The sequence below is a fragment of the Geotrypetes seraphini genome, chromosome 9 (genome assembly GCF_902459505.1).
Source record: "Geotrypetes seraphini chromosome 9, aGeoSer1.1, whole genome shotgun sequence".
NCBI classification, from domain to species: domain Eukaryota; kingdom Metazoa; phylum Chordata; class Amphibia; order Gymnophiona; family Dermophiidae; genus Geotrypetes; species Geotrypetes seraphini.
In genome coordinates, this window is record NC_047092.1 from 10,942,866 (window position 1) to 10,956,244 (window position 13,379).

Sequence of the window (13,379 nt, forward strand, 5' to 3'; positions counted from 1 at the left end):
TCAAGCTGAAATTTGTGACAGCACCGTCCTGCCTAATAACGACAACCAGTTTCTGAAGGGGGAAAACCCCCACTTGTCTTTTAATGCAGTACCCAAAATCACAGGAAGCCTCACATATGCAGGGCTCTTTCCAGTGCCCACATGAACTAAGATGGCAGCAGATCGCATCAGCAGCTGACCTGGGCCCAGAAGAGGGAAGGACAGGCAGCCTTGGCCTACATGGGCTGGAGAAATGAGGTGAAGCAACCCTAGAAAACAAAGCAGTAGCCGCTGTTGAAGGTGGGTTAACATAGTACCAGACTAGCATGTAGGGTGCTGCAATGCGTCATATAACGGTCTTATGGGTCAAAACACTTTTAAGCATTGTTTCCATATAGAGTGATATTATTCATATGATTTCTAATAATTCCATATCAAGCTTACGCCAGTGTTCTTCAATGCAAGGCCCAGGGCCAATGGAGGTTCCTGGACACTTCTGGCGAGGGGCCTCCATTCTGGTTTTTAATTTTATTTTGCTTTCTGCCTCTCTACCCAAGTTTGTGACAGAAATGGGGAAGTGGATGAGGGAGGAGAGGATAAACTACATACTTGAAGGACAAGGCATTTCTCAATGGAAGATTAACGCCCAGTTCCTCAACAAAAAGTCTGAAGGCTGGAAGTAAAAGTCATTGACATATGCTAGTAAACAGCTAGTTGGTGGCTCTCCTTCAGTTTATTTGGATGCAAAGTGGCCTGGACTTAAAACAGTGAAGACCACTGACTTACATCAAGATCTAGAAGTGTAACGCTGTACACTAAAAACATAGACAAGAGGCATCACACCAGAATAACCCATAACTCAAGCTGCAAAGGATATTTTAGAACACTGAGTTTATTCATAAAGGGATAGAAGACTGTAAACCCCTTTTGTACCTAATGTAATGCACCTCAAGTTCATAAGAACAGCCTTACTGGGTCAGACCAATGGTCCATCAAGCCCAGTAGCCCGTTCTCACGGTGGCCAATCCAGGTCACTAGTATCTGGCCAAAACCCAAGGAGTAGCAACATTCCATGCTACCGATCCAGGGCAAGCAGTGACTTCCCCCATGTCTTTCTCAATAACAAACTATGGACTTTTCCTTCAGGAAATTGTCAAAACTTTTCTTAAAACCAAGTACGCTATCTACTCTTACCACAATCTCTGGCAATGTGTTCCAAAGCTTAACTATTCTCCGAGTGAAAAAAAAAATGTCCTCCTATTTTAAAATTATTTCGCTGTAGTTTCGAGTGTCCCCTAGTATTTGTAATTTTTGACAGAGTGAAAAATCGATCCACTTGTACCCATGCTACTCTACTCAGGATTTTGTAGCCTTCAATCATATCTCCCCTCAACCATCTTTTTTCCAAGCCTTAACCTTTTTAGTCTTTCCACAAACAAGAGGAGTTCCATCCCCTTTTAGCATCTTGGTCGCTCTTCTTTGAACCTTTTCTAGCACCACTATATCTTTCTTGAGATAAGGAGACCAGAATTGAACGCAATATTCCAGTTTAGGTAACACCATGGAGCGATACAGGGGCATTATAAAACTTTATTAGTCTTGTTAACCATCCCTTTTTTAATAATTTCTAGCATCCTGTTTGCTTTTTTGGCTGCCATGGCATATTGAGTTCCAAATTCATCTTTATCTCTACAAGGATGTACGATCTTAGTGGTTAACAATATTAAAACATTACAGCAGAAGAGGTATAGTGACGAAAGAACTACAAATTTGATACAAGAGAGGAAAAACCCCTCCAAAGAGGATTGCAAGTCTCTACATGGAAGAGAGACAACACAGAGTAAAGGTACATTAGGTAATACAAAAGCTCAGTGTTCTAACATGGGTGCTCAAAAGGCCAGGGGAAACTAATTGGATCTAGTAGACTATTGTGTCCATCTAAAAAGTGTTTCTTAAGAGATGCCTTAAAATCTTACCTCTCCCCTCCCTTTTGCAAAACTGTGGAAGAGGTTTTTAATACCAATGGCGCCCTGAATGCTCTGCTCACACGCTCAAAGTTCCTATGAGCACTGGAGCAGTACAGAGCATTCAGCGTGCTGGTCGGCGCTAAAAACCTCTTGCGCTGTTTTGTAAAAAACAAAACAAAACGGGGAGAGGGGGGGGGCGGAAGCGGTTTAGTGCAGTGGAATTAGAAAAGGTACAGAGAAGGGTAACAAAAATGTTAAAAAGGGATAGGCCGACTTGAACTTGGAGAAGAGATGGAGAGGTGATATGACTATATAGCTTATTTCTGATAGTCTCCAAGAAGATGGATTTCCTGATTTTATCATTGTGAAGCTTATGCATAAAGCAAAAAGAATCTGCACAGTACTTTGGTACCTATTCTAGATGGAATCTCATGTATTCAGTAAAAAAAAATTTGGGAGACAGTAATCTGAAAATAGTCATCAATTTTAGGAAGTGAAATCAAGCTATCCTATTTCTGCCTCTCCCCCCCCAAAAAAAATGTCTCTTTAAGCTCTCTTACCATAAGGGACACACACCTCTAAAAATGAAGCCATTCTCAAATATCTAAGACAGCATCATATGTTCTTGAGAGACAGAACAAAGAATGGACAGGGATGTGGTTGACTCAATATCTATCATATGTTTAAATTCATAGGTCTTAAGGAGCACTGACGTGGCTATTCAGGTTTTCAGGGGGTGTGTATACATCAATATAAGATGGCTCCAACTGTCCTCCATCCTGTAGGTATGATCAGAAGCACCTAAATGTGTTGAACATTTGCAAATCATTCATACGTCACAACCCTGCAATATATGCACAAAATATGGTATGGATTCTTTTTTTTATTGTAATAGTCTCATGCTTAAAACTGTACAAAGCATTTACACAGAACCACTCATTTAGTCTATTTACAATCTTTTCCAGCTTTCAAGGCTTTAGACCAAGGTCTGCCTTAAAAAAAATCTTTACAGTATATGCAAATTGTAGTCATCGTATGACTGATTTTGAACTGGTTTAAATTTTTTTATTGCTGATTTTTATGCTAATCTTACAAAAAATTTAATTGCTAATAGTTTCTTCTTGAACTGCCTTTATTGTGATTCTTCGGACAGCCAAATCAGGCCATCATGCCCCATGATATATTTGGTCACTCCTCGTCACATTTACATCATATCTGCTTTCCTCAAATAAAAATCTCTTTTCTCAGACCTTCTACAACTTCCAGTAAGCTCTCATCTGATCTCCAGCCCAATATTTTATAACATTCTTTAAAATACACCATTAAGTCCAAAACCTATATTCTTTCTTTACTAGAGAAGTCAACATTTCTTTAAACTCAAGGCTCTCTTGCAACATAAACAACATCCTTCTGTTTTAATCAAGTGGTTCCTTTTCAGTAGTCTCTACAGCACACAAGTAACCACTCAAAACTGCTACAATCAAGGAGTTTTCTCCCCTTCCCTTGGCTCAATACAGTACATTATGGTTTGGCTTCACTTTGCAAATTTAAACCAATTTAAAGAAACATATCCGTTTTAAGTCTGAAAGTAAAATATACTGAAATATATATATATATTTAAAAAAAAAAAAAAAGATACAAACAAAAATTTTGAAAACTACTTTGGGATATAAAACAAATGAGGAATGTACACTGAACAACAAATAAGACAAAGTTCCAGTAGGTAAAGTAGAAAGCCTGCTAAACACTGGGGTCTGTTTTTTATGCTGAAATTTAAAACACATGGCACAAAAAAATATAATCACCATACACATGAAAAAAATGTGCATTATAACAGTGTTCTTCAACCGCCGGCACATCTATTGGGCCCAAGACAGTGCTCTTCATCCGCTGGTCCATGGTGCGATCAACGTGGTGTTTTCAGGCTGGCTCCCTGAGTGCTGCAGTGCACAAAGCTATGGGAAAAGGCTCCTATGCGTGTCCTGCGCCTGAACTGGAAGCCTTCTCTCTGATGTTGCAACGTCAAAGGGAAGGCTTCCAGATGAGGCGTGAGCAGCCGCTGCCCACAGCTTTGTGCACTGCAGCACCAGAGAGCCGGCCCGAAGATGCCGCATTGATCGCACCGAGGACCGGTCCGAAGATAACACTGGGGGGCAGGCCGGAAGGCAAGGCACAGCATGGAGGGAGAGAGACAACAACGGTAGGGGGGAATGCTTTTATTTTTTTATTTGGTGATTCTGTTCAGGAAGAAATGCATTTGTTTCTTTTCCTCTGGGGTTGTACTGCTTGCAGCCTTGCATCTTAAGGTTTGTTTGTAAATATTAGTACTTTTAGTTTTTGGTCCTGCATTTGCATGGGGTTATCTGTTTTCTGTTAGGAATGAATGTTGAAAAGCATACAGTGTGCTTTGTGTATTTTAATTTTGTGGTTAACCATTATGTGTTGTTAATACAATTATATTGTGTGTGTGTATATTTGAAAAATGAATGGAAAAAATGGTGTTACATTTAGTACTATTACGGGGACGGGATTTGGGGCGGAGATGGGCACAACTTAATCCAGTGTTCTTCAACTGCTGGTCCCGGACTGGTGCCGGTCCACAAAATAATTATTGTATTTCTGCTGGTCCACAGGTGTCAAAAGATTGAAGAACACTACATTATAAGAGAAGTACTTGTACCGCCGGTGCAATTCATAGGACTAATGCTGACTGCTACATTAAACCTTTTGCAAGATAGAGAAGTTTGAAGGTACAGGTAGATCATTTGTAAAATAAAAATAAATGCTCTCAGAAGTGTAGTTCAATAAATTGCATCACTACAGCCCTTTCAAATAAAAGCTCCCCTTCCGTTTGGCTCAATTATTCTTGATTCTGGTAACTGCTCTTAAAAACCTACTCTGGGTTTATTGCATATGGAGCAAATATTGGGTGCTAATGGGGAACATTACAGCAAACTCCTGATTTAGTTGGACCCACAGAGGTACAAATGCCTAAACAGCATGATACACCAAAGAAAGTAAATGCACACATTGGAAAACATAGTGAGGGCTTTAATGACTTTAAATTTGTTCTTATTTCAATCTAAGAGTCCAACTGTTCACTCTTAAAAAAGGAAGCGAGACACATTTCACATAGGTCTCTTGGGCACATAACTGACCCAATGCTTTCCAAGAGAAAGCCACAGCTTCAAAAACAGACTCCAGTTTTAACAATGCTTAACTGTATACCAGTAGCTGCCATTGAGACAAATAGAAGTTTTTACAGAAAATTAGGATCAATAAAATGACCCTCGCATGCTCACATTATATGAAAAAAAAGTGTAGAGTTATAAATAGACTGTCTGTTAAGTCAGCTCGTGACTTAAACTAACGTTTCTTTCCGTTTACCCCCGTGTTGCATTTTCTCTCGTGTCCTCCTGTGTCCTGCTTGTGTTCGGTGGCCTGTTTTGACAGGTGAAACTTCTTTGGCTGTTTCTGCAGAAGGGCTGCTTTCCAGTGCACTCGCATACAATTCCATTGAAATATCACTACAAAGACTAGGCAATGCGTGTTGTGCATTGATGGTGTTTGCTGGCGGATGGTTTTCTTCCGATTCCTCGCTGAGCTCTGGTAACTCTTTCAGTTCTGTTGGCGTAGTTTGTTGAAAGGGCGCAATGGCTGTTCGAATACAATTTAGCCATTGCTGTTTATGAAAAACATCGTTGGCCTGCAGGGTGTGGGACTGGCCTGATGAGGGATCTCGAAAACGAACTCTGAAGATATTTTTAGCTGAGAACAAAGAAAAACACAATCATATTTGCTTATTCTCATAGTAATTAGCAGCATAATACAGGAATGGCTATGACTGAGATTCTACATATGTAAATCCAGAAAGTTTTCAGAAGATTAATTACAATTTTTATATCAATGTACAAACACGATGGTCACGAGTTGCTAATAGAGACATAGTACACATTCAATGCAGCTATCACTATGGAAAAAAAGGCAGACTAGCAATCCATGATCAAGCACACTCTGTAATGCTACAAAAGTCCATTAATAAAATGGAAAAATCAACCCTATATCATACAATATTTTTCTAAATGGTAACTGTTACATTGCATTTTTTTTTGTTTTTAGAGACGGTCATACCCTGCGCCTTGAGCATTTTTAACTTGTCTTTATTGCTAAATATGCAGCATCTCTACTATTTCCCAGAACCCTCTGCAGCTGCCATGTTTAAAATAGCATTACACAGACTGGCATAGAAACATAGAAATAGATGGCAGATAAGGGCCACGGCCCATCTAGTCTGCCCACCCTAATGTCCCTCCCCTACCTTTGCCCTGTGAATAGATCCCATGTGCCGATCCCATTTGGCCTTAAAATCAGGCACGCTGCTGGCCTCAATCACCTGTAGTGGCATGTACTGTGTGAAATTTATTGCACCCGTTGACACCTGCCAGTATCTTGCAATATTGTGCCATTGATAGTTGCAAGGACAAAGCTTAAAGAGTCATGCATTCAGTTCCCAACTGTGCCTTGCCTGGGTGCATCACTCACTCAGTCCATGTGTGCTTTGGACATATGCTCTTTTAATAGAGAACTTCAGTTTCCTGATCTGCACTACTGCTCACCTTTCTCTGAATTGCTGAATGCTCCTCTAAAGGATCCTCCCATCCTCACATCACCGTCTTGGAGGTCCTCTAGGATCAGTTCCTGCACTGCAATGGGTTGCCGGTAAACCTGGTAATACTGACCATCACTGCGGGTAACTGGACGGGTCAAAACCAAGATCTCTTGAAAAAGGAAGAGGTATAGTTTCTACAAGAAGAAAATAGAAAGTCTTAAAATATTTGTGTTTCTTTGTACACATAATGAAAATTAGTAACTAAACAACGAGGCAAGGCTGGCATTGATCATTACAGCAGATCTTCCCTATTGAAACAATCTGATTTAGTGTGTTTACCAGAGTGCTGACCCTGTTCCAGTTACTGACAAAAGATCAAATTACTAGGGACTAAAACATTGGCTCTCTAAGGGAGAGGGGGAGATACTATATGGTATGGTTAGGCAAACTCGATAGAAAAATGAAGGCAGATATAGACCATATGACTTCTATTTCCCAATTAGCCATTTAAAATTTGGAATGTATATGAGAAAAAAGAGTCAGATATCATCATGTAATAATAAACTTTTAATGATCATGACTGGAGTTGCCATCCAACATATTACTAATAATTGGAAAGATCATAGTAGGCTGAATTTTAATTTTTGGTGGAATTCATTATGTCACATATATAGAATGGAAAGATCAATAGCGATACAAAATGGAAATTATAATAATTTTATTAAAATTTGGGAGCCATTAACGTCTTTTTGTCATGATTAAATGCCATTTTTCTATTAGTTATACACCATATAGTATTGGGAGGGGGGAGGGGTACAAATATAGGTTTCTTATTATGAATGAAGGGCTTTGAGGGAGGGTGGGGAGAGGGTTACATTTGTATTTTTAGATTACAATGATAAGATATGCAAGTGCTCTGATTAATTGTGTTTATTATGATTGTTGTACACTTGATGAAAGTTTTAAAAATGAATAAAGAATTATAAAAAAAATAAAATAAAATAAAATTTAGAACCCACTGATAAACAGAGCTTTTGTTTTTAGGTTGTAACCAACATTCAGAAAACCGTCCTGAGCAAATTAAGGTGTTTATCCAAGAGCAGCAGAAACTGCCACTTCCCTCCTTCACGGATTCTGCCTTTTCTGTAAAACCACTCAACTGCTCTGTCAGTTAGGTTTCAGATCTAAACTCTAATACCATTGACCCTAAACCAAATAACCGAATACAAACTAGGTCACCAAATAATTCTCTAGATAAAGCCGTACTGTGCTCTGTAGTGAAAAAAAAATAAAAATACAGGGAATTCTGCTATGAAAACAAAAATCAAGCTTTGGCACTTTGCTTTTACTCCGTTCCTTAATAAGAAGTGTTGAACTTCAAAGTTAATGCTAAATCAGGGAATCTGGGGGATTAAGCAGTGAGCGATAAGATTTGTTGAACTCTATCCAGATTATTTTTTTTTTATTTAAATTCTTTATTGATTTTCAATACTTTAATAATGCAATACATGAATATATAACATATAATACACCAATAAAAGCACATTCAACTTATAATTATACATAACCAATCATTTTCTCCCCCCCCCCCCCACCCCAAGTGTAAATACTCTAAGGTCAAATTAGGACAGAAATATCCCCCCCACCCCACCCTTCTCTGGATGTGTATGAAACTGAACAAAAACCGACTTATAACCAAAGACCTGCTATAGTGAAGTAATATAAGATGCCAACGGACTCCAAACCAATTTAAAAAAATTACTGTGCCCCAAACTATCTGCATTCATTTTTTTTCATATCCAGATTAAATGAAATAAAAAAAGTGCGTTTTATAGCTGTAAGGATTGCAAAATAGAGTGCAGCTTAAGAAATACATTTTCATAGCCTTCCAAGAAGTACCTCATATTTATGATCTCACTGAACCACAGTTCAGTAAATATGCAATATTTTGTTTATACACTGGTTACTCCTAGGGTAATTCTGTGCAACTGTACAGTGAAGAATTTATACTGCATTCCCATAAGAAAAACTATACTGGGTCAGACCAATGGTATATCTAACCCAGTATCCTATTTCCACAGTGGCCAATCAGGGTCACAAGTACCTGGCAGAAACCCAAACAGTAGCAATATTTCATATTACCAATCCCAGGGCAAGTAGTGGCTTTCCCCAGGACCCCTACCTCTCACAAAATATGATGCAAAATTCTACTAATCTGCCAGCATCAGCAGCTCTCCCTGCAACCCTGCAGATATCACGTGGCAGGAGAAAGAAGTGAATTGCTGCAATCAGTTACTTCTTCCTCCTCTGCCAGCTTAAACCTGATTACGTGACACATGTGAATGGGTACACTGTGCTTGATTTAATAAAAAGGAAGGCAGATAGATTAGATTCCCTTTTAACTGAAATTGCTTACTAGAACAGTGGTAAGAAAAACTAAATAAAAACATAAAATCTTACATGTCCATTCTTATTTTTCAATTCTCCATGGCAAAGCAACACCTTGCTAGCTTCAATTCTAGGATCCCTCTGTTTCTCGTCTAGATATTCGAGCTTGTCAATGTAATACTGACATTCTGATTCACCTTTCTTCACATTGATATCGGACAGAACGCCTTGAATTATAGAGATCTGCAAAAGACATTTCATTAGTTAGACTACAGCAAATCTGTTTACCAAGGCTTAACTGCAGTGTTCTTAAGAAGATCAACTAATTGTGAGGGTGCTCCTCCATCAGCATGGTCCCAGTATGAAACAGTATTACATTGTCGCATTGTACTCTAGAACTGCACATTGTTAAAGTACTTATATACATACATTGTCCCACTATTACTATACTTACTGCCTCTTGCAGACTTGGGATGTCTGGGTGATCTTTAGGAGTATGTCTTAAAATTTCCTTTAATAGCAGGGGGTATTTCACCAGTCGACTTCGTGGAATATCCAGGAAGCTCCAGAGGTCTAGTTTGCGACTGAAAGGTGACTCGAGACACCGCTGAAGGAAGTCCTGAACTCGGTGGTCTTGCTTCTTCTGATCCAAAAGAGCCTTGGCTGCAAGCTGGTTGCTGCAGTAACCTTTGTAAGCATTCAGACCAGGTAGCTACAAGTAAAAAAAAAGTAGTCAGATGTTAAGTTTAGTAAATGAACTTCCTCTAGAAACCTTCTGTCCTGATGTAAGATTCGAGTTTTACTCTGCATCAATGTGAAGAATTTTAAAACATCTGTTCTCCTTTAGTGCAAGGAAACAACATGGTTATCCATAAGGACATACAAAGGTGCTACCACACTGGTCATGGAGGAATCCCCAGTGTTGGGCAGCAAGCTGCTACCACCGCATATATGCAGAAAAACCTTGAGTAAGCTATAGAAACCCTTCCACTCCCCAGCAAACAAATTGTGATTACACTACACCAGGGACCTCAAAGTCCCTCCTTGAGGCCCGCAATCCAGTCGTGTTTTCAGGATTTCCCCAATGAATATGCATTGAAAGCAGTGCATGCACATAGATCTCATGCATATTCATTGGGGAAATCTTGAAAACCTGACTGGATTGCGGCCCTCAAGGAGGGACTTTGAGACCCCTGCACTACACTGAACATTAGAATTACTGCATCTGTTTGATCTTAAATGTTTAAAGAGGGAAATGGGATTTGAAAGATGCCTGCCTTGATCTGTTTGGATTTAAGAAGCATCCGCTATCTCCTCTCACTAAGAGAACCCACGTGCCTATCGCTATGAAGATTACCCCCTTCTATACTTTTTTTGATCTCCCTCTCTGTTATTTGTATTTTTATTCATTCCTTTAGCTATATAGATATCCTCTCTTTACATATACTGTATATCATTTCTGGGCTTTCAGAATGCCTTTATGATATCAAAAGTCATGATAGCTACAAAATTCCACATTTAGAGCAACCTGAGAATCCTGAAAAAATTATACAAATTCTTTCTGGATGTTAAATGATTATGCAAGGATAGTTTGCATGCCAGGTATAAGGAGTTATTTGCATGGCTGCGCACCACACAGTTTCTTATATCCTTCAATTTTCAACAAGAATTCAATGCAGATAACAATAAGATTCTTAACAAATAGATATGGTGAACAGCTATTCTCACGTCCCACCCACCTCCCCTGGGTTGGCTTCTCAGGCTAGCTACCTGAACTGAGGAGACACGCCTGGTCCATCGGGCGGGAAGGCACTGGCGCATGCGCGGTGCGGGCATCTCGAAACTTCTGAGTTTCTTCAAGCAAGACATGCTTGTGAGACGTCCGTATCGGGGCTCTATCGGATGACATCACCCACTAGTGAGAATACCTGCCTGCTTGTCCTGGGATAAGGCCTTTATCTAATATCATGTTTCTATGAATTGTCTTTTTAATGGGTAGCCAGTGTAACTCCCTCAGCAGTAGACTAACTCTCAATTGATTTAGTTGAGAAAAAAAAAAAAATCTGTCTGGCTGTTATATTTTGCAGTAGCTGTAATCTCTTGTACTCTTTTTCTGTTATTCCGCAGTATAGTGAATTGCAGTAATCCAAGTAAGGAAGTAGAACAGCTTGTGTGACTGACCTGAAGTTAAGCTGACCAGCACTTTGCTTTTAAAGAGAAACAAGGTAGTTTCCCTTTGAAAGTTAGCACATTAAAATCATCCATGTACTGGAACTGTATAGGCAGACGAGGGGAGGGGGAAGGTTTAAAATAGCACGTGCACAGTTAACTTTATACCTCCATCGTCTCTAGTTTGCCTAATAGGATGTGCATTTTGGAAGGTCATGTACATTTTGAGGTGAACAGGTGGGTAAATGCTTTGAAAGTATATCAAAATCCTTAAGGGGGGTTTTATTGCTAAAATCCTCTTACCCAATTTACGAGAATGTGACCAATCTGTCCCACTGTTCCGTCAGGCTGTGTTGCTTCTCCCATTCTGGCTAGAAAATCTAAAAATAGAAAAGGTTGAAAATGCTAAAGACAAAGGTAGTATATTTTGGCAATTCAAAATTATATACATCCATGAAATAAGAAAATGTAATTTGGAAAAACTGCCTACCTTCATGCAGAGGTATGTATGAATCTAGGTCTCCAAATATATGAGCCAGTTCTTCCTCAGACATAATGGACAACTTCAACATTGGATCATGGTAGGCTTTTCTGGCAAGCTTTAAATCTTCAATTAAATCCTGTTCCCCTCGAGACATTTCAAATATAGCCTACAGGTGAGGGGGAGAGGAAAAATGAGCACAAGTTTACGCATATCCTTGTATTTTCTAGTTAAAGGACAATCACATGGTGACAGTAATTTCATTATTTTTAGTTTTACTTTTGACCAATATATATTTCTTTCGATGAGAAAAAGTTTAACTCGGAAACAAAACAATGGCTCATATTTGCTAACTTGAGTTAACTGTTACACGTAGGTGCGATGCCTGACACCATAAGATTATGTGGAGTGTGCTGAGAAAGGTAAACACCTAAAAGAAGTGTGAAAAACTGAAGTTTGCTCATAGACTAATTAAATGTGAGAACCAGATGTTAAGAGGGATGAAGAACAAATCCTTCTCACATTCACATATTAAAGGGAAAGTAAAATGTGGCTTTCTGAAAAGTCAATGTATGCTGGAAACTTGCAGAGCACTATTAAAAGTCAAATTTGCTAGGCATTCTCCAAATCTCTGAATTCTTCCACGATTACAGAAAATGTGTTGAACTTACAACATGTGATTTTGACACTTATATGTGGTCCATGACTGATTTTCTTAAAACTTTTCACGGAACACCATCCCTCTCATATTACTAAATCTAATCTAATCTAATCTAAACCTTAAGTTTATATACCGCATCATCTCCATGAGAATGGAGCTCAACACGGTTTACAAGAACTTATATGTAAACATCTGTATCATATCTCCATGCTCTTCCGTCCTGTAGGGTATACATATTGAGGTATTCAAGTCTCTTCTCATATGTCTCTTGGTGAAATCCTGAAATCATTTTCATCACCTTTCTCTGGACCACTTACTACCACTTATTTCTTTAGCACTACTAGAAATGCATAGTGCTATACATTAAACATGTAAGCAACAGTCCCTGCTCAACAGGGCTTACAATCTAATCAAGACAGACAATGGAATTACTTATGGCTGGAATGACTAAAACAGGACAAGTGCATAGGAGTTAAAAGCAGCCTCAAAAGGTATGCTTTTGGCTTGGATTTGAATAAGGCCAGAGACATACTGTTATGTGCATTTATCACCCAAACTTCTTGTAACTCGGATTTTCTACAACGCAAGTCAGGCTGTAGGTCTGAAAGCCAAGACCATTCTTTTCTTTTCATTTTATTTTGGGTGAGGGGAATGACACGAATCCAGGCCAATTCGGTACTGTCATTCAATCCTATCACTCTTACGAAGACTAATAGAAGAATTATGCTAGAGCATGTCAGTGGGTCAGGTGCTGCCAAGAGTGGCAACCGTTACTACTGCTACCCTCCCCATCCTGAAGAGCTCCATATTCCCCTAAAGTCCACTCTGCTGACAGCATACCTCCTGGCGTTTGATCTCTTTGGTGGGCAGTGTCTCCTTCATGTTGACATCAAACATTTCTGACCACAGGACACTATTTCTTCTTTTAGGAGGAGTTGGGGCAATGGATCTGCAGCATGGCTTCTGGGCACAGGCTGGGGATTTGCTGTCACTGCGCAAGGTGAAGGACTGTGGAAAAGGAGGTTTTAAGTTGACTGAAAATTTTTACTACAAATACAGCACAAAATAATACAGTTACTCTGGTTATTTTTGAAGCTGTACTCTTGTTTTGGATGTCTGAAACTG

General features: G+C 39.2%; 1 protein-coding gene across 2 annotated transcripts in view; it reads right to left on the reverse strand.

Moving 5' to 3' along the window:
• Nucleotides 1–4,326: 4,326 nt before the first annotated feature.
• Nucleotides 4,327–13,379, reverse strand: part of NET1 (neuroepithelial cell transforming 1) — an 87,271-nt gene continuing 78,218 nt past the window's right edge. For both annotated transcript variants that reach the window (XM_033958038.1, XM_033958040.1), the window contains 7 exons: nucleotides 13,095–13,262; nucleotides 11,603–11,762; nucleotides 11,416–11,492; nucleotides 9,398–9,655; nucleotides 9,016–9,186; nucleotides 6,563–6,749; nucleotides 4,327–5,714 (listed from right to left, as the gene is read on the reverse strand). In XM_033958038.1, coding sequence (XP_033813929.1) covers nucleotides 5,308–5,714; nucleotides 6,563–6,749; nucleotides 9,016–9,186; nucleotides 9,398–9,655; nucleotides 11,416–11,492; nucleotides 11,603–11,762; nucleotides 13,095–13,262 — 1,428 coding nt within the window. In that variant the 3' untranslated portion in view covers nucleotides 4,327–5,307. The remainder of the gene's footprint in view (nucleotides 5,715–6,562; nucleotides 6,750–9,015; nucleotides 9,187–9,397; nucleotides 9,656–11,415; nucleotides 11,493–11,602; nucleotides 11,763–13,094; nucleotides 13,263–13,379) is intronic.